We start from the raw sequence: 23,688 nt of genomic DNA, 5'->3' as shown, positions 1-23,688 counted from the left end.
CCTCTCCCCATGCCACACCTCAGTGGCTGTACTTTGTGCAAGTAGAACTGAGATGAGTTAGGTGTTTAAATATGGTTTTCAAAAAATGCCAACTCTACATCAAGGCAGGCAGATGCCTCCAGGAATCATTTAGGCACGGAAGCCCATGACCTAGACCAGCCGTGGCCAGTCACCTCTATTTTGTGGTCTCCAGTGAAGACCCTCCTCCAGAAAAAGCACATGCAAAGATTGCTGCCTGTATACACAAGCTTGCTTGTCCTTATCAGCTTCCACAGCTTCTCAAAAAGGAGTCCATAGGGACCTGGTGCATTGCCAAATCATTAAGCCAGAGATGGAGATGTGTCTGTGTCCAGACTGCAGCAGTACATGGAGGTATCTTAGCTAACACTGAGTGAATCATCGTCGGAAGGAAACACTTCCATTTTCATGACAGAGTATGAGGGGGCACACAGAGGAGCTTACATGTCTTGACTCCGTTCCCTTGCAATAACTTATCTGTGCTTTTGTATTTTGTATGAATACTCATATCTTGCAACAGCACATCCATTTTCCCTTTCCTCTATCCCATACAAAAAGCTGCCACTGCAGCCAATGGATACTCCCTCACTTTATAAGACACCGAGGAAACAAATAGCTGTCCTTTTGGAAGTCTCTTCCACACTGCACTCATGCAGCAAGCAGACAAGTGAGGCTGGCCTGCTCCAAGCACCAGACACGAACATCTTCATTCCATAAAGATGGAGAAGAAAAATGAGAAGCAGGACAGGCCAACAGAACGCAGCAGGGTGGCACCGTAACATAGAATCATAGAATGGTTTGGGTTGGAAGGGACCTTTAAAGGTCATCTAGTCCAACTAATGCTGCAATGAGCAGAGACATCACAGTGTCATACCTCAAAAGGCCTTCCTACCTTTTCAGCACAATTCTGCTCCATCCCTCCACCAGGGAAGTTTCTGAGATTAAAAACTTTAAAAGCCTGCTAGTTATGGCAGGGAAAATGGATGCATTTTATGGGGTCCTTTCAGCCTCTCTGCTTCAGGATCAGAGGAGAGGAGACTGCTCACATCCATTCCCAAGCTTCCCCTATAGGAAGCACATAGCATCACCAGCTAAGGTTCTAGGATGTGAAATTAAATTGTTCCAGCATAGACTTACACACCTCCTGGGACCAGGACAGAAGGGACTGAGCAGGAAAACAGGAGCACATCAGAGACCAGATCCAAACAGCTTGTATTCTCATGCTTTTCCTATTCCATCATGCTCTCCATAAAGTGAATGACCTGGCTTGACTTTTAACGATTTAATTTTCTGAGTATGTTTTGGCATTGATCAAGAAGTTGCCTGGTTTGGATCTTAAGTGATTGTCTCTGAATTGTTACTCTCTATATGTGACTGCCGTGAGGCACGCTGTGACATTTTTGCTAAGCTAATCTGTTCCTGCCGCTGAAGCTTATTAAATGTTACTCCTCTGCCGTGCAAGGCCTGAGGTTGTTCTGCTGAGGAAAAGAAGTGTAGAAATTGAATTTGAGGAGCAAAAGTTTCCTGCAGGATCAGAATTTGATATAAGCCTTAACCCTTGACTATATCTTACTAAAATATTTCATTAAAACTACAAAAATGAAAACATCCTTTATTTTTGCAAGCAGCAATATTTCCCTTCCCTAACCTCCCAACTCACCCACACCCCCCAAAAAAAAATTTATTTTCCTTACATGTCTGGAGAAAAAAACACAGGCTGTTTTGCCAATAGGAGCCGGATTCTGCCATCCCTCCTACACTGAACCCACTCTAGAGCCAACCCAATGCTGAGATTTTGTTACTGATAATTGTGAAAGGGCAGCACTGGATTTTGGTCTGGTGTTTGGAAACTTGTGTCCTTTCAGTCATTCGGGGTGTTTGATGACTACATTTCAAACCTTTGAAGGAGTGAAAAGTTTGGACTTCTAGAAGAAGATCCCCTCAACAGCAAATCCTCCTCCATGAGCGGGACCACACACATTCCTCCTCTAGGGGAAGATGGGCTACAGCTCCCTTGCACAGAAGCAACAGTTCAACCTATCCTTCTTGCATCACAGATAGATGTCTTACACATACCGAGGAGCTACTTCAGGGCTATGAATTCCCCTAAACAGATCAGACGTTCACAGTGTCATGTATGTTCACTAGTAGCTCGGAGTCGAGAACTTTAGTGATGCAATGAACTGAAGGGATCAGAACTGAAGGGATTCAGAAAATTAAAAGCCAACTCTCTAGAGGAAATACAAGCTATTCCAACAGACTGTCAGGCTATTGTTCATCTCTTCTTCCTTCTGACTTTCTATTGCTAAGATTTTTCTTTCCCAATTTTCCCCTTTGTTTATGTTTAAGACTAACTCTTTGCCTCTTAACAGGGAGAAATATTTCATCCTAGAAATGTTTATGGGTCATTGACAATGATGCATGACTTGTGTTTTGCTCATCAATGACTTCCCAGCCAAACTTCGACTCTTTCCTGTCTATTGCTTCAATTAATCTTCCAGTTGACATTTGCCTGCCTATTAACACTAACAAAATATTGTTATGAAAATAGATCAAGTTGCCCTTCTTAGGCTATAATCAGTCTTTCTGGCATGAAGCACAGTCAGGTTCAATCTGGGCTCTAAGTTCACTTCTAAATTTCAAAACATGATGCAATCTGTAAAAGTTCAATAAATTAAACTCTCCTTCTACTCCATCTGCTATGATGTGAGCTAATCTACTTTTTCATTTAATCTTGATATGCCCTCCAAGTAAGATAGTACATCCAGAAAAAAAGTTGCAACTGAAATGTTTGTTGACTGGGTAATTTCCCCTCTACGAGTACTGAAACCTAGTAAGAATTGTCAAGTAAACTTTTGGTTTGGCTTTATTTGTTTTGCTTACTGGTCTGTGCTGAATTTTCTCCACTGGCCTGTTGAGACCCCATAGCTACCTCAGATCTCCATCTCTTGGGCCCTTCAACTTCCTTTTGAACTTGCCAATTATCTTTTTTGCACAGAAGATCTTTACACAGACACACTGGGAGTAGGCGTGTTGCTTTTACACTTCTCAGAAGGCTCCACAAATATAAACACAATTTTCATAAAACTGCTCTGAGTTTTACTTAGGGATGAGTTTTACTTCCCTTGCAGTATGATGAAGGAACAGAGGCATAGATGCTTTGTCTAAGACTGGTCCCAATCTGAGACCAAAAGGATGGAAGCCAGATCACTCTTCTCCACAACCAGTCCCAGGACATTTCTGTGCAGGGTCATTTGGTTGCTGACAATCACTGGAGTCTGTGTAATCACTGTATCTCACTTAATGAACACCACAGATTAAACAAAGTTTATTTTCCTGTATCTATGTTACATAGAGGATCTATACAAATCCCAGATCTAGTTTGTCTCACAAATGCATGAAACAGTTTTTTCTGTGCTTCAAGGATAATCTAAACTTGTATGTGCTGGAATTAAATGTAATATCAAAGTGTATACATTTGAAAATATGATTCTCCATGATGGCAGAGGAGATCAGATAATTTGAGGACAAACAAATTTAATTACATGAATGTTATTTCTTTTATTCCAAATGTTTTGTTCCTAGGCATTAATTTAGAGGGGATTTTAGCTTGGCTAATCCAATAAAGAGCAATGACTTGGAATAAAAACAGCAACAATTACTCCAAGTCCTCTGCTTTCCCTTGTGGCAAGAAGCCTATCCCACCATTACCTTTTAGACTTTCAGGCACATTCTTTCTATCTCATCCACTGCTGACATTTCCCACGTGAACCCCCTCCACGACAGCAGAGTTTCAGCAGACAGTCATTCTCTTCTGCCACAGGATATCCTGCAGCTGTCTTATCCAGCGAACCTAATCAACCTGCTGGGGAGAGCTGAATTACTACCGATGTAAGACTGATTGAAATTAGTGATTCTCTCCACTTAATCTCAGTGTGAGAAAATGAGAATTTGCACATATAAGTACCAAATTATCTCAGGCAAGAATGGAGTAATAACAACTTGAAATACCTGCATTTTTCTGTCAATACTAAATAAATTATTGGAAAATTTGGTAAACCCGTTGAATGCTGATACCAAGTTTGTTTCAGATAGTCATACTGGGTATAGTTTGTATATGAATGAGTCATAATAATTATAGCTTATGAGAGTTCTTAGGGAAGATGTCAGGGCTCTAGCCCTAGCCATCCACACCTCATAGGAAGAAGTTTTAAGCCTTTGCAGATCTTTTTGACCACAGTTGATGCTGAAAGAAAAGTGTTCTGGGACAAAGACATCACAGATTCCCAGCCTTGGACATGGCACCCTGGATCAGGAAGCAAAGCGAAGCGAACAGAATAGAATAGAATAGAATAGAATAGAATAGAATAGAATAGAATAGAATAGAATAGAATAACGAGTTGAAAGGGACCTAAACCAAACCAACTGCCTGACCACTTCAGGGCTGATCACAAGTTAAAGCAGGTGTTCACCATGGCAAAAAAGAAAAGTACTGTAGAAGTCAAGGAAGACCGTTGGTGTTCAGAACAAGTCTGACACTATAAATAAAGCTTATTTCTCTTCCTAAACAGGATGAACACCCATTGTAAATGAGCCCGCAACCGCACAGCTAGGACCTAGCTCAATGTTGCAGACAGGCAAGCCTGCACATATCCAAAGGGTTTGAGATTATGGCCCCAGCCAGTGCCCTGATACCCACAGGGACGGTGCTGTTTACAAAAGCCAAGTCCTCTGAAAATACTGTGTATGTTAATCAGGTGCTTGTTTTCTTTTTTTAAAACCTTGCCTTGCTTTTACTCCATGGATTCATTGTTAGAGAATACCCCTCCTTAGGGTTTCTAGCTGCCATAGGCCAGATTGTCAAACTTTGCTCCTGAGAGAGTTTCCTGAACCATGAAAAAAAAAGTGGAGGACCACACTCCTCACCCTATTTGCTTCAAGCAGTGCCTTAGATAACAAAAGACTTTAATGAAGTCATTAGGCCTACTGGAGGAGAAAAGAGCTATTTAAAGTAGATGGAGCACCAGAACTGGACTGAAGTGGAATTTTCCATTTGATACGTATGAAAGATGAGGCTGTGACTGTGCCATGCTGCTGCAGAATTAGCCATGAATTCAATTATGACTCTTCTCCCCTCAGCCTTGTAAATCTCCCTTTCTGAATCAATAGTCAGCAATAAAGTGGTGGATATTCATCTAAAATGCTTATAATGCTTCTCCCTCCCTTGTGCTTCTTGCCAATTTGCCCTTAAATTGCATGAAAATATATTGTTTATCCACCCTGGAAGCATATTCCAGACATATAGAGAAGACCTTGACATATAGCAGGTGCTGCTTTTTTAATGAGTAAGGCTTTTAACTTTTCTAACTATGGTGTCCGCTACCAGCAGTGCTATTTGCTGCATGCTGTTGTTTGAGGGTAAAATCCAACAAAACCCAAAACAACAACAACAACAAAACCTGAACAAGAGTGTCTGCTCAGCACAGAGCGTCTCCTTTTCCTGGGCTACAGCAGAGCACAAACCCTCTGAAGGATACTTCTCTGCCAATTTCAAATATTGACCTTGATGTCTTGTCCCTTACAATATTCTTTAAAATCCATCATCTGCAAACTAAGTTTAAGTCAGAAAACCTAATTAGTAACAGAGACAATGAATAACAAGCTTACAGGGAGGGAGAAGAGAACCTCTTGCAGGTGGCCAGCTCTTAGCTGAATAATTCTCTGTGTAATGGTCATGCTTCAAAAATTTAATTCTCTGTAATTTCATTTAGGATGAGGAAAACAAAACAAAATGAGCAAAGTGATATAGGATTTCGTTTATGTTCTGACAGGTACATTCATCTAAAGTTTACCTATAATAGCTGCAGTTACTGTACCTTTCTTCCAAAGCACTAAGTGGCGTGAAACAACTGGCAATTCAAAAAAATATGGGACCTACTTGGCATTGTTATTTGCTATTTTTATACCAAAAAAAGAAAGTCTCTCTACTGCCAGGCTGATTGTATTAATATGAGACTCCTATGGTTCTTCAGACTTGATTGCTTTTTGATGCTTGCTTAGTAGAAGTGGCGATAAAGAAGCTGAAATCATAATTCCTACTTAGAAGGCAAAGGGGAGGTCACTTCAGTTCTGTGATGAGTGGAATGTTTTTTTGTTGTCATTAAAAGGTTGTTCTGAGAAGCACAACTGCTTCTGCAGTGTTTGGAGCACTGGATGGTATTTACAGAAGCACTTTGGGGATCACCCTTGCAATTTTTCTGAGCTCTGTTGATGCACTTGCTTAAGAACAAGGCAGAGAATCAGTCATCAAATTTGAAATATTCTTTTTATCTTGAAAAAAATCCTCTTAATAATGGAAACGTATTTTCCTTTATGCAGTTTTAAAGCGTTATCCATCTCTAGCAAGGCTTCTAAAGGGAGATTTTCAGCAACAGAGCACCCTCTAAAAGAAAAAAAAGAAGACTTAAGTATCAAGCAGTAGTTTAAGGCCTTTAGCTCACAACTGCAATGATTTTTCAAGTGCCTGCTCCCTTCGAGATGAATGCCCATAAACCTCTAAAGGTCAAGGTTTTTATTCCCTGAGAGTGAGCCAAAAGTGAGCATCACTGTACAACCATAACCACTATTCTTTTCTGGAGACGGCAATGGCTGATGTATTAATCAGTGTATTATGCAATCCTCCAAGCTAGGCAGACTCCCTTGGGAATCAATTTTGACTTTTAAAAAAATCAATATGTTTCACTGGTACTTTCAGCTTTTTATATGTCAACAGCATTGAGATTTAATATTTTAATGAGATTAACAACAGTGACTAAGGTGGCATGTAAGATCTGGATCTGCTTTAGACTCACAGGAGAGCTTTGGTAAGGTGCTGTTGGCTTAGAGATTTTAAAGTAAGTCACATCTAGGATTTTTATTGGATAATGCCAGGATCCTTCACATTGTCTGTGACTGCAAGATCAACTGTTCCTTTTGCTGGAACCATAACAAAGCCCCTCCTAGCTTTAGATCTAAGCTCAGCCCAGACTAAGCAGATGTATTTGAGGTGCCTGCTATATTTTCCTCTGTTATAAGTGCCAGCATAAATGTCTCTCTCATTGCAAACAATAAAGTTAGCTGCAAGGGTTAACAAGGGATGTTAATGTTCCCATCATTCAAGGTTTGGTTCTTAATCTCTGGAACTATTCACTACTAGAAAAGTGAGTTGCAGGTTAAATTTGTTGTCAACAAATCTTTTGCTACAGATCAGATTTGTCCAAGCCTGCAGCTTTTGCCTGCTGAACAGGGAAGGAAAAAGTTCAGTCTCACTCAGTTCTTCCACTGGGATCCTCTCGTCCATCTTAAACAAAAAGGTGAGGGGAATGTTAGAGTCTGTCCTTCTGCCTGCAGATGGCACCTGAGAAAAGAGTACAATTGAAGCTACTTCACTTACTCAAAGATAATTACCTATGAGGGAGGTAATGACTCTGTAAATTTATGCCCTTAGGGTGAGCAAAAACCTACATGCAGTATATGCAGGTCTTCCTTGAAAAAAAGCAGCTACTGTCTTCCGAAGAGGACTTCAAATTTCAGAGCTTGCTGTATCCTCGTTACTGAAGAGGGGCCAGCCTGGCTGTCAAGCAATCCAGCCAGTATCTTTTAGAGGGATGCTGACCAGTCCCATTCTCTCAGGCGAGTTTGCTCCCTAGTACCCAGCAACACCTCCCGCTCTCCCTTCTGCCTTTGCAGGGATATTGGTGGACACTAACGCTGGGTAAAAGGGACAGCCTGGGGTCATCCCTTGAAAGGTCAGAGCATCAGACGCCACAGAGGCTATAAGGACTTGAGCAACGAAGCTGGTTGAGGGGGCTGGAGAACAGGCCTTATGAGGAGCGGCTGAGAGAGCTGGGGGTGTTTAGCCTGGAGGAGGCTGAGGGGTGACCTCATTGCTCTCTACAACTACCTGAAAGGAGGTTGTAGAGAGGAGGGTGCTGGCCTCTTCTCCCAAGTGATAGGGGACAGGACAAGAGGAAATGGCCTCAAGCTCCACAAGGGGAGGTTTAGGCTGGACATTAGGAAAAAATTCTTCACAGAAAGGGTCATTGGGCACTGGAACAGGCTGCCCAGGGAGGTGGTTGATTCACCTTCCCTGGAGGTGTTTAAGGCACGGGTGGACGAGGTGCTAAGGGGCGTGGCTTAGTGTTTGATAGGAATGGTTGGACTCGATGATCTGGTGGGTCTTTTCCAACCTGGAAAAGATTCTATGATTCTATGATTCTCTGACTTGGTTCAGGCTGCCTAGAAGTACAGTAGAGGCTGTGCCTAAGATGTACATTGCTCTCAAGTCCCGTAGTCAGTTTGTTGACCTAGGAGAATCTGACCCCGTGCTGATTACGTTATTTATGTTGCTAATCTCTAGCTTTTGCCTTCTAACCCTCTTGTAACACCTCAAATGAACCCTAGAATGTGTGTGCTTTTAAATAGCCCCAGCTGCTCTCACTTCCCTGAAAAATAACCTCCAGCTAAAACTTAAGATTCAGTTTCCTCAGCAAAACAGCAGCTGGAGAAGTTGCTCAGGAAAGCCTTCGACACACACCAACCCACACATCCCATTGTGGGCTCTCCCACTCACACCTGGAACACTCTCTGTGCATTCATGAAGAGGTAAGAGAGAGCAAAGGCTCACCAACCCCCCTCTTGCCTTTCTGAGTAATCAGGGAGCAGCATTGTCACGGTTGAGGCTGATCCAGAAATGGAGGTCACAAGGGGGACCAGTTATTTGCCTCCCCTGTCCTTCACATGTCCTAACCAGCACACACCCAGGAGAGATGCAAGGGTACATAAGAAAACTCTACCAAAGTACCCTTGAAACGCTGCTCTGGTTTTAACTTCCCAGCCATGTTATTCTGCTCTGATTTGTGACACAAGGCAACAGTATTAAACTCCCTACTTCTAATACCCGAATTAGAAACAAAGCATCTTCAGCAGCCCTAATGTTTGATGTCAGCCTCATAGCTGGGGAAAACTAGCAGCTGTTTTGTAATTCAAAAGAAACAGAACAATAACCCACTGAGGCTACTTCTCCTGTATGTGAATGGGTGAGTCAGATGAATAATTGGACAATGCAGATCAGTTAACCCTAATTCAGTTAATAGAATTAATTTGCAAATTAGTACACATTAGGTGAATCAGCTGCAATACATTTTTGACAGAAATGTTAAAAATATTAAAGTAGCTACAATGAAACAGATAAATATTGCTGCTGGAAACGTTCCAAAAAAGGCAATTGCAAAGTAGAAGTTTTTGTTTGCAAAAGCTGAGGATGCATAGATGTAAGTTTCATTAAAACCTTGGGGTGGGAATCATGTGTTCTCCCTGTCTCGTATGGCTTTCATCATCCTGCTGACTCTCAATGGCTCTAAAATAATAATTGAAATAATCAGGCTGAGAAAGTTCTGATTGGGATTGAGGCATAGGTGTAGCTGGGACTGAGATACAGGTGCCTGGTGCAAGGAGAAGGAAAGAAAAAGCTTTAAATTTGAAAGCTGGCTTAAGAATTTAAATCGGTAAAATAATCTACCCCTCACATGCACATGCTTCCCTGGAAACATGTCTGGGCTATTGTTATTAAGTGTAAGTGGCACACACTCACAGCAGATGAGCATCTGATATTTGAACAATGTCTATGTCTTCAGCGTGGCGATCACTGGGAAGGAAACACTGATAGCATTTTAGATGTTATGGAAGTCTGAAAAATGCTTTAGTCAAGTACAGTTAATAGGTTCTCCTGAGCAAAAGTAGAGCTGCAGCTACTGGAAAGAGCACTGAGATCATCTAGGAAGATGCTGAGCTCTGAGGTATGTGTGATCAGAGGCAGGGTCAATACAAAACAACAACTGTGCCACTCCTCATTACAAAGTAGAAAACATCCATTGTTGACTTGATTGTTCAATGACAGAAAAAATTGTTGTTAAATAAACATATCTGTGGGAAGAAGATCAAATGATGGCTGCATCAGTTCAGCGGTTTAATCTGACAGCTCCCTGGAATCAGCTAGCACCAGAAAGGCATATTGCTGCGATGCTTAGTTGCTTCACAGTATAGGAGGGTTGATCCTTAACAGGTGTAAACTGCAGATTTCAGTACGTCTGGCAGTTTGTACTTACTTTGGTTCTCACTAAGCAACACCGTATACGCAGGATTTCCTTAGCAGTATAAAACAACCATTTCAATGGATTATTTATATCTTTTAATGATGATCTTTTATATTCTGCTTTACTGACACTTTCCTGCATGCTGAGGATTCACAGGTTTAGAAAAGATTTTGTAAAGAACTTCTCTGCAATCAATTTGACTTCACATGAAAGTCACGGAGCTGCCAGAAAAGCTCACCTGCCTGAAGAAAGGATTACCCATAAAATTTTTATTCTGCATGTAAGACTTCACAGGCGTGCTAATGTACCTTTCTGAAAGGATTTAAAATAGTAAAACAGTTATCTTGCGTGGCTGCTGAAATATACATCAAGAAAATTGACCTAACATTATGTGTTGTCTATCAATCTCAGAACCTCCTGGCTCACAGTCACAGCTTGTCAGGTTTGATGGGGAACTGGTTAAACACAACGTCAGAGCAGGTTACCTGGGGCGGCACACACAGGGCTGCTCGCCAGTCCGCTGGCAGCCCTGTGGTAATGCAGCAAAACGTTGGAAAGTAATCAGTGATGTAGACTTCCAGTGACTGAGTCGTGGGTTCTGCTTTTCCATGTTAATGCTTCGTAACTATGAATGAGAAACCTGCCACCCTTCCCATGCACTGCCTGCTCCTCACACACACAAGTTACGATACACAAACCACACACAGCAATAGGTAAAAGCCCTTCAGTTCCCAGCTACAGGGGGTGGGCACCACAGCATCTCACCAGGCAGGCCACACCTCACCTTCACGTGGCCTTCCGTTATCTGACACAAACCATTTCCAGCAGTGGCCCCTGACTGCCCAGCAGCCAGCACAGCGGGGGCTGATGTGGATTCAGGTTCTCTGCCTGACTCCTTTGCAGCTGGAGAAACATCAGGGCATCTTCCCCTTCAATTGCTATTCTCACTGCCGTCCCTCGATGCTCAGCCTCCAGCTGAAATTGTGCTCAGCAGGGAGATGCAGAAGCGAACAGAGTAATTCAGAGTTATAAATCAACAGACAAATGCAGAGCCCTTCCTTTCAAATTTGCATCAAGCCAAACAAACAGCATGCCAACTATAAGTCAAATATAATGCTGTTGCCTCTGCGTGATTTCAGGCAGATTGCTAAGACCCACATCGTTGATTAAAAAGCCCTCATGCAATCAAGATTCAGATCTGACTGAAAGGGTACAGACTTCGGCCCTGCAGAAGAGTCACATGAGGATGCAACAAGAAAAAACAGTAGATGAAACTCTCCCGGAGCACTGGGCAGCTGAGAGAACGGCACAAGAACCTTTGCTCCTAAGCTCTTTACAGGGACACACCAGCCAAGAGTAAACAGCTCTGGGCTCTGTTAATCTTCATCCAGCTTGAAAGGAGGCTGTGCAGGTCAGAGTTCAGAGAAATCTTTGGGCCCAGCACATTTGTCAGTCCTAGAGCACACCGAGTCCTGTCACAGCATGGGAGACAGTGCCAGAAGACCAAGCGCATGTTTTTTAGGGCCTTTGATCTGCCACGGCTCTAATGAGATGTCACAGAAATGCTACGTATAAGATAAGGCATGTATGCAGATAGAAACTGACGTGCTGCAAAAGCCTTTTGTTTGTGTGGTCCTGCGTGTAGCTTTCTCAACATTCTGCAGGGAAGCGCTCTGAGGTCCCCAGATGTTAACCTTGATCTCAGGACACTGAGTTACACAATGTGGTGGTGCGACGCACCACGGCTGGTGCGGAGTTTCAACCATCATTTCATCCAAAGCACCCATCTTGCTGAAAATGTCACAGTTCAGTGCACAGTAAATTCATTCTTTAACTCTGTCAGGCCTGGCAGTCGGCACTGATTTAAGCAGTTTATCACAACAGATGGCTAAACATGGTTCCTAACTGGCAGCTCTCTGTGATCAGTCAGAGGATGGATTCTGCTTCGTGTGACACATCCCCAAAGACGCAGCCGTGCTGGGAGCGTGGCAGAGCAGGAGATCGGCCTCTGCTGTTTGGTAGCATTTTCAGGGAACACCAAATGGTGTTTACTTCCTAATCTTCCTACAGAACATAAAGAATTGCTGCTCTGGGCTATCTCCAAGAGATAATGTGAGTGACTCACTTGAGTTGTATATTGACCTCAGGCACTGTAAAGATATACTTTACAATGCTTTTAAAAACAATAATACAGATTTCTGTATTTCTGAAGATGTCTAGAGTGCACTTAGAGATTTTCACGAGGTGTTAAACCACACATGTCTGGCAAATCCCCAAGTTATTTGTTATTAGTCAACACATCCCTAATCATCAGTCGTACCATCTTCCAGGTTGTATTTTCTATGCTAAAGAAGCTTTTCAGTCCACATTTACAGTCTTCAATTGACTACATGTAACAACTATACAAGAACCTTATTAATTATCATGGGTGATAGATCCATACCGAACACAATGTTCAGGTATGGATATAGGTTCTGTGACCAGCTCTTATCTCTAAACCCTGAGCTGAAACCAGATCTGACTTCCCACAAAGTCTGAAAGCATTTAATTGTGGGCCTGGATTCAGTAGGTCTGGTTTCTGTTTGTGTTCAAATTTAATAACTACCCACCACTATATTTGCATTCTTTTTACGTTTTGCCAGTCAGAATGCTAGATGCTTTCAGGCAGAGATTTTGCTAGGCAGGGAAAGCACTTGGGAACTGACGTTGTTTAGCCTGGAGAAGAGGAGGCTGAGGGGAGACCTCGTTGCTCTCTACAACTACCTAGAAGGAGATTGTGGAGAGGAGGGTGCTGGCCTCTTCTCCCAAGTGACAGGGGACAGGGCGAGAGGGAATGGCCTCAAGCTCCGCCAGGGGAGGTTCAGGCTTGACATTAGGAAAAAATTTTTCACAGAAAGAATCATTGGGCACTGGCACAGGCTGCCCAGGGAGGTGGTTGATTCATCTTCCCTGGAGGTGTTTAAGGGACGGGTGGACAAGGTGCTGAGGGGCGTGGTTTAGTGTTTGATAGGAATGGTTGGACTCAATGATCCGATGGGTCTTTTCCAACCCGGTGATTCTATGATTCTATGTTGCCTATATTCATTATCCACAGAGTGAGACGCTTGATTGTGGTTCCTACTTTCTAGAAGTTACTTTTAAAGACAAAATTCTCAGGCTCTGCCCTTTCCTGGAAATGATCTGTCTTCATCAAGCTTCCGTGATCCCCACTGCACCCATCTGAGCTCACCCACCTCACACCAATCGGCCTCATATTCCCTCCCTCTCACTGCCCTTCAGTTGTCTTTCACCACGCCACAGCAGCAAGTCAAAATACAGAAATATACCTGCCCAATATCACTCCCTTGTCACTAGGGTGACCCCAGACCCTACAATAAGTGAATCTGGGCCCAATTCATGTGGTTACCCAGCGAAGTTCTCTTCTGTACTGCAGACACAAGCACAAAGAAAACGCAGCCCAGGAAGGGAAGGAGTCAGTCTCATTGCAAACAGAGTCCACAGCTCCCTTCTGCCTGAAGGCCAAAGTTACAACTGCCTAACATGCAGTCAGTTTAGAACTGCAGCCCTGTGACAGACAGACAGCCCCGAGGTGATGTGACAGGAAGAGATCACAAAATCAACAAAAAGGGGCTCCACTGGGATCACCATCAGCATTTTTCACGGGAACAAGGCTACAGAACACCACTACAGAGAAAGCCCCAAAACCATTTATGGGAAATCAAAATGCTGGGGGGCCTCTTTAGGTGCCTATACATTAATGCACACAGCATGGGGAATAAACTCAGCAAGTTACGGATCTGTGTGCACGTGAAGGGCTACTGTCTCAAAGCAATCACGGAGACATGGTGGGATGGTTCCCGTGACTGCAGCGTTGCAACTGAGGGATATAGACTCTAGCAAGGCCTGGGTATGAAGACAAGGAGGGGGGATTGTCCTTTCTGTGAGAGTTACTGGAGTGCATGGAGCTCTGCCTGGGCATTGATGAGGAGCCAACTTAGAGCTTATGGGTAAGGATTAAAGAAAAGACAGGGGGTGATATCATAGTGGATATTTGCTATAGGCCACTTAACACAGAAGAATAAGCAGACGAGACTCTCTACAGTTAGAAGCACCCTCATATTTGCAGGCCCTGGCCCTCATGGAAGACGTCAACCACCCTGATATTGGACAACAAAGCACGGCATAAGCAATCCAGAAGGTCTCCAAGTACATCAAAGATAACTTCCTCACCCAAGTGATTAGAGCCAATAAGGACTGGTGCTCTGCTGGACCTCATATTCACCAACAAGGGGCTTGTTGGGAATATAAAGGCTGAAGGCAGCCTTGGATGCAGTGACCATGAGATCATGGAGTTCAGGATCCAGAGGGGAAGGGAGCAGGGTAAAAAGCAAGCTCACAAACTTTGACTTCAGTAGAACTGACTTCAGCATCTTCAAAAATCTGCTCAGAAGAGTCCCATGGAATAAGGCCCTGGAAGAAAGGAGGACCCAAGAAAGCTGGTTAATATTCAAAATAACCTCTTCCAGGCTCAAGAGTGATGCATCCCAGTGAGTTGGAAGTCAGGCAAAAAAAAGCCAGGAGACCTGTGTGGATGAACAAGGAGCTTCTGGCCAAACTCAAACACAAAAAAAGGAAGCCTACAAAGAGTGGAAGCAAGAATGGGTATCCTGGGAGGAATACAGAGACACTGTTCAATCATCCAGTGACGAAGTTAGGAAAGATGAAGCCCAGCAGGATCTGAACCCTGCAAAAGATGTCAAGGACAAGAAGGGTTTCTGTGCATAGGTGACAAAAGAAGAGAAAGACTGTGGAGAATTTGGGCCTAATGCAGAGTAAGACAAGGGACCTGGCTACACAAGACAAGGAAAAGGATGAAAAATTGAACGCCACCTTTGCCTTAGTCTTTACTGACCAGAACAGCTTCAGGAATCTGCCTGAACATCAGGAAACTCTTTTTTATTTTGAGGGTGATCAAGCACTGACACAGGATGCCCAGAGAGGTTGTGGAGATATTCAAAAGCCATCTGGACACGGTCTTGGACAACTGGCTCTAGGTGACCCTGCTTGAGCAGGGGACTTGGATCAGATGAACTCCAGAGGTCTCCTTCCGTGATTCTGTAATGATTATTAGCTAATTAGCAAGTGACAAGGGAAAAGAGAAAGTATCGGAACATGCAAAATAATTTCTGTATCATTTTGTTCTTTCTTTCCCACAGCCCAGTAAAAAGCTGGGAAAGGAAAATTCTGTTTCACTCTCACCCATATGAAAATTTGGGAAAAAAGCCCTCCCTTACCAATGCATACCAGTCTATGCAATTTCAATTCAGCATGACAAAAAACAATGCCTGAAACACTGAGAAATTATCATCTGGTGGATCTCTTAATAAATCTTCACATCAAGACAAAAATGTTTTCCTGCAACTCAAAAACTCTGCTGACCTCAAGCAAAACCAGTTACAGTCAAATAGCTTGTAATCAATCTTAGATTTTCTTTTAGATGGACTGTTCCATTTTAAGCTTAGAGTATACTGATAAGTGAATCTGAGAAGGAAGGAAAGTCAAATCAGTTTCTCTCCACTGAAAACACAGAGTGAGGCATCTTTTAAGCATGGTAGCACATGCTAACAGTACTTTTAATGGCATCTGCAAACACTTCCATTTTTTCCTTGCTAAACACACTGAGGAAAGATTGACCCTCCATAACCGCAGAAATGTACTCAGGCAGTTCTTCACAGGTATGCCTTTCCAATTCCATGCAATCAGGGAGGAAAAACATTGATTCTGAGAGAAGTAATAAAAGACTAAGAATTTAATAGCGTTCTAATACACATCTTAAATGTGTGTTTGTATTCCAGTAATGCACTGATTAGAGAATAAGGGACAGAAAACACAACTGTGATTGCACAGATTTATGTATTAATTACAAGGTAAATCATGGTGCTGTCAAAATTTTATGTAAAATCCACTGAATTAATTGAGTCTCCTTACATTCCAACGGGCTTTGGCTGAGTCCCTTAGTGATATTAAAACCCATCCATTACTAAACATCATGTTTAATACAAAAGTATGCAAATGCTGTGATTTGTAGATGCCATTATGCAAAAATTCAGATCCAATCATACTCCTCTTGAAGTCTGCAACAGAGTTCCTGTAGGCATCAATAAGAATAGGTCTGGGATATCCATTTTTAATTGCACTGTATACAAGTATTGACAGAAGAATACAATACAGTAGTCACAAAATTAAAGAGGCTTCTATGAAACCTACAAAGGAGAGCAGCACAGAATCAATGAAGTAAAAGCAGTATTTCAAAAAATAATAAATCAGACTTCGCAGTTTTGAAAAACAGTACTGAAGAAAAAGACAAATGAATTGGCACAGTTTAACAACCTAATTTCTAAGTGCACTTTATAATAACTCTCCTTACAAGCTTCTAATTTTCCAGAAGATGACAAAAAGCCTCATTAGAACATCACTGGTTTATAGTGACAGGTTTTATTGCATTGCCAGCTGTGAATCGGAAAAAAAAAAAAAAGAAGACACCCCCCCCAAACTCCTATAAACATTCCTAAAAACCCTGTTTTCTTTTGTTATCATCAAAAAATAGCAACATAGCATTTCCATGTGTTTGTGAATACCCACAACTCTATTTTTAAAAAAAATATAAGTTAAAGAAAAGTGATTTTTGTCTTAGCTTCAAAAATATGTAAAGAAACATTTAAGAACAAGATATTTAAATGATCAGAGAGATATGTACAATGTGACAGATTTGAGTCAAATCCTGCAAACACATGTTCATGAATGCTGACTTGAGAACCTGTTGATCCTGAGTAAGTGTAATTAAAGACTGGCAGGATCAGGCTCTGAGCTTCACCCATTATAAGCTTTTCCATAGTCTGTCCTAGGCTAAAAAGTATAGATACAGTACTCTGTATACTGACTTATACAAAAGGTCTTTTACAGCTCTAACCCTGTTATTGCTAGGCTAAAAATGAACATTTGGAACAAATTACATGAATCATAAAGGATAAAATTGAGATGCCGCTTCTGACGACTGAATTTCCACTTGAGCCATTTTAAACTGGGTACACTGCAGCCATTTGCGGAGCACAGATGAGCTATTGTTCATTTGTCCTGACCCCTGTAGCATCCTTAGGCTATGATGGTTGACATTGCTCTGGATGGCTTGGAGGCGTAGCTGGAGCCCAGCAGACAAATGCTGTTGAAATAATGCAAAACATTCAGTTTCTTTCCTTTAATACATACATTAATAAAGCACAGTGAAAGGCACTGGTTATTGGCCAGGGAAAGTTTCTCCACTGCCCCAGTGTCACATTACTTTCTTCCACGTATTACACTGTAGTGCTGCCATAAAAGGCAAACGTGCTTACAGAAGCATCCCCATATTGATACCAACTCCAACACCAAAACTCTCCTGCCTTGGCAAACCATACTCATCCACCTTGCTCTCTTTTACAAGCAGGGTCAGCTGGCATAGTTCTACCCATGCAAGTAGGCCCACAATATCTGCTATAGAACCCAAATCCACCTCCTGAGTCAAGAGGCCCAGTCCTGATTTGTGTGCAGACTCTCAAGCCTAAAACATGAAGAAAACAGTAGCCCAGGGAACAACTAATCACAGTAAACAGGCAGGAAAGGCCCTGCTGCAGAACCTGGTTAGAGGAAAGTGTTTCAGAAGGGAAATGGAGAGCAGTACAGATTACAGGGCAAGTATCTCAACTGATTATGCTCTGTTTACACTCACACACAAGACCTTCAGTGCTAAGCCATCCAGTGCTTCTGGATATATTACAGTGATCTATTTTCAGAGAATTTGGAGACCACACCTCTATTTTCAGAATGTACAGAAATGTAAAACACTAAGAATAAAAAGATAAGAAACAACTTACCTTTAGATTTGACTGTATCATTGGCAACCACATTGGTATGAGCTGTAAGAAGAGAGGTATGTTATGTTATTATAGAAGTGACTGTAAACATGATCCAGTTACTGTGAGACAGAGAAGGGTATATCTAACGCATTTAGCTGCCCAAATGGACACAGCCTAAACCACAATCTGAAAATGTGCATATTTTGGGGGGCAGGTAACTCTTGGAGGTAAAGTAGCCAGCTTCCCTTGTTTGTAGTTTGATGAATCACCAGCATTGATTACTGATATTTTATTTAAAACAATGATGAGATTACAGAATAAAATCTTTTTAAAGGAAATCACTTCTTATTTTCCTTGTCAGGGTGTTTCTGTATGTGCAGGTGAGCAATACTGGAACAAGTACAGCAAACTTTCTGCATGGTGAGTTACACATTGAGAACTGAAAAAACACACAGCAGAAAATCCTAATGATAGGACAGATATTTAAATGGGAACCAGCATTTTATAAGCCATTAATCACACAAGCATTTCATTGTAGAATGTGACTTCTGGGCCTGGGAGCACAGGTGGAAATCCTAACTATCCAGAATGACAATTTGAGGAGGCCTGTAAATCTGTCACCCATGAATGGATTTATATGTATTTCAAGTCTCTTGCTCTTCAGAGAATGCTTATTTCCAAGCAGGCATGACATAACAAGCTTATGGAAGACAGAGAGGCATTTCTAGCAGAAGTATTTATGTTCTCCAATACTAATTTAACCACTGAGGTGATTGTTCTAAAATGTTCCTCCAAATGGCATTAAAATTCGCTATTTGCCAATTATGCTACGAAGAGCCGCAAGTTAAACCTAATCACTACTGACAACATCAGATAAAGCACAGTTTCCCTTGTGCAAGGAATAATAATTGTTCCAATTTCAGTGCTGCTTGCTGGAGAATCATATGCAGCTCTGTCAGGACTGATTACTTAGTATACCACATGAAGGACCATATTCAAACCTCAGCATTTCCAGACAGATGAATGCCAAAACAGCCGGAATGCAGCCAGATGCAGCAGACATGCGAGTTCTGTACATCCTGTCATGGGATCTCACACTAATGAAGTGCTTAATAACATCCCATGACTGCAAGCCCCGATGTATTTTTTGGAGAGAAGGGAACAGGTAAGCATACTGAGAAGCCATGCTCTATGCCCCACTGCCATCAACAAAATGTCACTGAAAACTTCATCCAGCATTAACAAACATCCTATGGAGCTAGCTAGTGGTGATAAGACTGGTGTCAGAAGTATGTCAAGTATGGGGGGAAGCTAGACATAAAACTCAAGGTACTCTCTACATCTGAATCAATGCACTGGATGTCTTTTAGAGTCAGCTGAAGAGAATCAAGCAATTCTCATATTCAGTTCATCTTGTCCCAAAGCAAGATGAATCACATCCAAAAGTATCTGTTTATCTCCACTGACTATAAAGGGCACTCACGGAAACTAGCTCATACTGATATCTACACTGTGCAGGTCTAAGGTTAGATATGGATCATTGTCCTGCAGCATCACTTATGTCTTCCAAGGTCTGGACACATTCAGGGAAAAAAACAACATTCTGCTGCAGGCACAAGCAAGAAAACCCAACAGCTGCCAGTTAGATAAACGAGACAAGAAGATATTTTTATTGAAGCACTTGAGTTTTATTACCTAATCCCCAGCCAGCCTTTCCTTCACAAAGAATAAATACATAAAAGCTAGTTAGAAAGAGCAGCTGGAAGAACAGACTGCTGTGAGACAGTGACATTTTTTTGAGTTTGTATTTTCAACAGAATTATGTTAATTCCAGTGCAAGTTTTGATGGAAACCAGGCTGGAGAATAGGTTGGTCACTGTGCTTTTCTGGCTTTCCAACTCTGCTGCCTACCCAGGTCTTTAGAAGTCTATCCAGCAGCTACTGGGGCTGCCTAAAATCCCTGAGTCTATAGAAAAGATGTTGCGGTTTGCTTAGCTGCTGCCTTCACTATTGTAGGCTCCCGAATTCCCCAGACATACCAAGGAGCCAGTCTCCATCATTAATGACTGTCCTGGGATGGCTAGTTTCCCCTTCTTTTGACATACAAAAAAACAGAAGGAAAGCTGAACACTTTCATTTTAGCCCTCCTGAATCAGAACACTTCCCCTCAAAGGAAAATATAATTTATTAAATATATAAGTGGTATGTATTCACTGCATGGTATGTATTCACTGCATAAATACGCGTGTGTATAAATATATATCTCTCACTCCAACTCAGAAAGAAAAATAAATACATAACAGTTTAAATGTTTTCACAGGAAAGAAATTTTGTTTTCCTTGCCAGATTGATAAGGATAGTTTAACATCAGATCCAAAAAATATCCTCTGAGAATATAGCAAATGGCTTAAAGACTACAGGAAGCAATCAAAACATGTCTCAATGCTATCAGTGTGAGTTTAGTTCAATAGCAAAAGTCAACACAGTACTAGGAGGAGGAAACCTCACAGCACCACACAAGGAGGAGATGAAGAAGTGCTTATCACCACCTTAAAGAAAGCCCTTCTTTCAGTGAAGGATAATTGAATTGTTTACATCTTCTTTTCTCACTTGTTTTAGAACATATTTCCCCCCCACTTTTCATACAGAAAACGGCCACCTAGGACAGCTATCCCATAAATCGCCTGGCATCATGTGACATGCTCTATCTTCTGCTGTGGTGCATTAAAAAATACATGTGTGTGTGTGTGTTGAATCATGCAATGAGTTCATTAAGAAATGAAGTTTTTGCAGCACCTGATTCCTTTGGTGGAACAGAAGACATTGCATTAAATATGATTATAAGAATGATAAATGGTCAGGATTTACCAGTGCTACTCTCATCAGTTACAAGAGGAAGCCATTGGGAATTATTAATTTTGCTGAATGAATCTCCAAAAGAGTGTTAAGAATGTTCTATATTAAAACATCTCTCTCACTACACCATGTCCTTTTCTTCAGTGAAAACTTAACCTTGTTTGAAAGTCTTATATCTAAAGTAATAATAAAAAAAGCTTCAAAGCACAAGATAAATTTGTTTCATTATCAAAGGCAGGGCAATAAAACATTGTCTAGAATAGAGCAAGCTACAAAAAATCTGCCCAGTCAACTAATATTCAAAGAATTGTCATCCTTGCAGACTTCTGAAGTAGGAGTAACAAAGTTAAGAGCTTCTTCACAGCCACTGAAGCAGAAACAGTCTCAAAGTTGGTCTTTTTTCTAGTTATACACATACCACCCTCATACTGGTTCCTGTGTGAATAAGCTTTACACTTCTACCTCTTCGAAGGACTTTACACATACAGTGAGTCTTTCCCCAGTTCATGGCACTTACATTTCAGATCTACAATACTTTTATAATTAGTCAGTTTTGAAAAAAATATTAGTAACCCAGGACTACATATCCTGTAATATTATTATGTATACGGTTCCTGCAGGATTTCAATTTAGGGCTAAGTAAAAGAGATTTATCGCCCAGATTTACCTCTTCCATCTCCCATCCACTCACCATGAAAAAAAACCTGAGCACCTTAACTCTGAATCTCATAGGTTTATAGGCTTGATTTTGTAGTAACAACAAAGTCCCTTTAAACGGATTTAGCATATTATTGATATATATTCTCAAATATAACCTTCTGAAAGCATTCATCTGGAATGTGACAAGAATTTAGGCCTAAATGCCTCTCTCTGCACAGCCGTTCTTCATCCTTTTCAAATTCTGGACATCCTGGACTTTCTGAAAGACAAGTCCATACATCTTCCGAGACAGCCATAACCACTTTAACACCCTATAGTAAAAGAGTATCTGTACTGAATCAAATCATTACTGACTACGAATCTGTTTTCACCGTGAATGTGAATATTCTCATGCCAGTTGACATCAACACCTTGTATTTTAGCCATGTGATTTTCAATTCTTGCTTGACCATAGAAGACTAGAGTAAAGCAACAGTTAACAATTTCTTCTAAGGCAACAGAAGAATTATATAAACTAACATATTTTGGTTACATTCAGAGTGCACTACTTGATTTGTTGATATTTTAAGTGAAAACTCCCTTTAGAACAATGCAATGGGAAAACATGTGAAAAAGGCAAGTAAAATCAATTTATGCTTATAAGGTTACCCTAATCCTTTGGGACTCTGTTCTAAAAACACTGGTGACCTATAGGAGACTGGCCACTGATTTCCAAAAAAAAGAATTTTACATGAATGGAGCATGCAGGATTTGTTTCTCTAACCGAAGAACACCCTGTTACACATCCTACGGGAAGAAGATGTGCTATCAAATAATATTTGACTCTCTAGTATGTAGACACATAATAATGAGAAAACCATTGTGATTTTCACAGTTAGGTTATCTGCAAAGGACCTATAATGATTAAAATTTACAGAATGGCTGAAAATTCAGACAATACCTAGAGGTTCGCCAAGTCAATGACACCAGTCAAGTCTATTAGAGGAATAACACCACCACAACAATGGAAAGCAGGAGTTCATTTCAAAAAAATCAGGAGAACTTGGATTCCAGATTATCATAGAATCATAAAATGGTTTGGGTTGGAAGGGACCTTAAAGATCATCCAGTTCCAACCCCCCGCTGCCACTGGCAGGCACACCTCCCACCAGCCCAGGCTGTCCAAGGCCCCATCCAATCTGGCCTTGAACACCTCCAGGGATGGGGCAGCCACAGTTTCCCTGGGCAACCTGTGCCAGTGCCTCGCCACCCTCAGGGTCAAGAATTTCTTCCTAATGCCTAGTCTGAATCTTCTTCCCATCAATTTAAACCCATTCCCCCTTGTCCTATCACTACATGCCCTTGTAATTATGGTCTGGTCTTACTTCTTAAGAGATTTCATTTTTCATTATGCTCTACTAAGTTTTATTTTTGCATTAGTATTCATTCTCAGCTTCTTTCACTTTTAGTTTTTGAGTGGAAGGAGAAGCAGAGGACAATATAGAAATCACAACAGGCAGGCAATGTCATTAACTGAATATTCACGGTGTGGTACACCTACCTTAACAAAGATAGTAGAGTTGCATTCCTGTAAAGCCTCCATTAAACTAATCACATGCAGACACACCATTTCCACCATCTTGAAAAAACAAAATCAAGCATAAAAACAAGTTAGCGTCCAGCATAACAGTGCTGTAAACCAAGCTAACAGACTCTCAAAATCTTCCTGTATTTGCTTGGCAATGATACTGAATCACTACATATATATTTATTAACTACTGACATATAAGATTAAATATTACATGAGCACACAAAACGCTTTTTTCTTTGTTTAGTTTTCCCCTGATGCAGCAACACCTATCTGCTAAATATTTCAAAGTGTCTGAGGCATTTTAATTCATATCGCACATCAAAACATCATCATAAATCCTTCTACATGCCTTTGCTGTGTAGTTCTCATCAATCAGTGTGTCAGAAATTGATATTTTTATTTACTGAATCTTTGAAAATTAACATCCTCACAAAACCATCTTTTTTTTTACCCCATCAAAAGACAATTTATTGTTCAGAACTGGCAGCTAGTCCATAATTCTTTCATTTTGTACCATGAAGTATGACAGATGCAAATATCAATTATTTGGTAGTAGACA

The 23,688-nt window shown here is 41.3% G+C and overlaps 1 protein-coding gene across 16 annotated transcripts in view; it reads right to left on the bottom strand.

Annotated features, from left to right (window-relative positions):
• Positions 1 to 15,919: 15,919 nt before the first annotated feature.
• Positions 15,920 to 23,688, bottom strand: part of UNC79 (unc-79 homolog, NALCN channel complex subunit) — a 116,973-nt gene continuing 109,204 nt past the window's right edge. For 6 of the 16 annotated variants that reach the window (XM_069858674.1, XM_069858668.1, XM_069858676.1 and 3 more), the window contains 3 exons: positions 23,100 to 23,177; positions 18,062 to 18,103; positions 15,925 to 17,370 (listed from right to left, as the gene is read on the bottom strand). In XM_069858674.1, coding sequence (XP_069714775.1) covers positions 17,170 to 17,370; positions 18,062 to 18,103; positions 23,100 to 23,177 — 321 coding nt within the window. In that variant the 3' untranslated portion in view covers positions 15,925 to 17,169. Of the gene's footprint in view, positions 17,371 to 18,061; positions 18,104 to 23,099; positions 23,178 to 23,688 lie in introns of all 16 variants that reach the window. The other 10 variants (XM_069858667.1, XM_069858669.1, XM_069858673.1 and 7 more) reach the window with 5 other exon arrangements.

This window comes from Phaenicophaeus curvirostris, chromosome 5 (genome assembly GCF_032191515.1).
Source record: "Phaenicophaeus curvirostris isolate KB17595 chromosome 5, BPBGC_Pcur_1.0, whole genome shotgun sequence".
Classification (NCBI taxonomy): domain Eukaryota; kingdom Metazoa; phylum Chordata; class Aves; order Cuculiformes; family Cuculidae; genus Phaenicophaeus; species Phaenicophaeus curvirostris.
The sequence above is the reverse complement of the archived record's forward strand: the minus strand, read 5'-3'. Positions and strand labels throughout refer to the sequence as shown.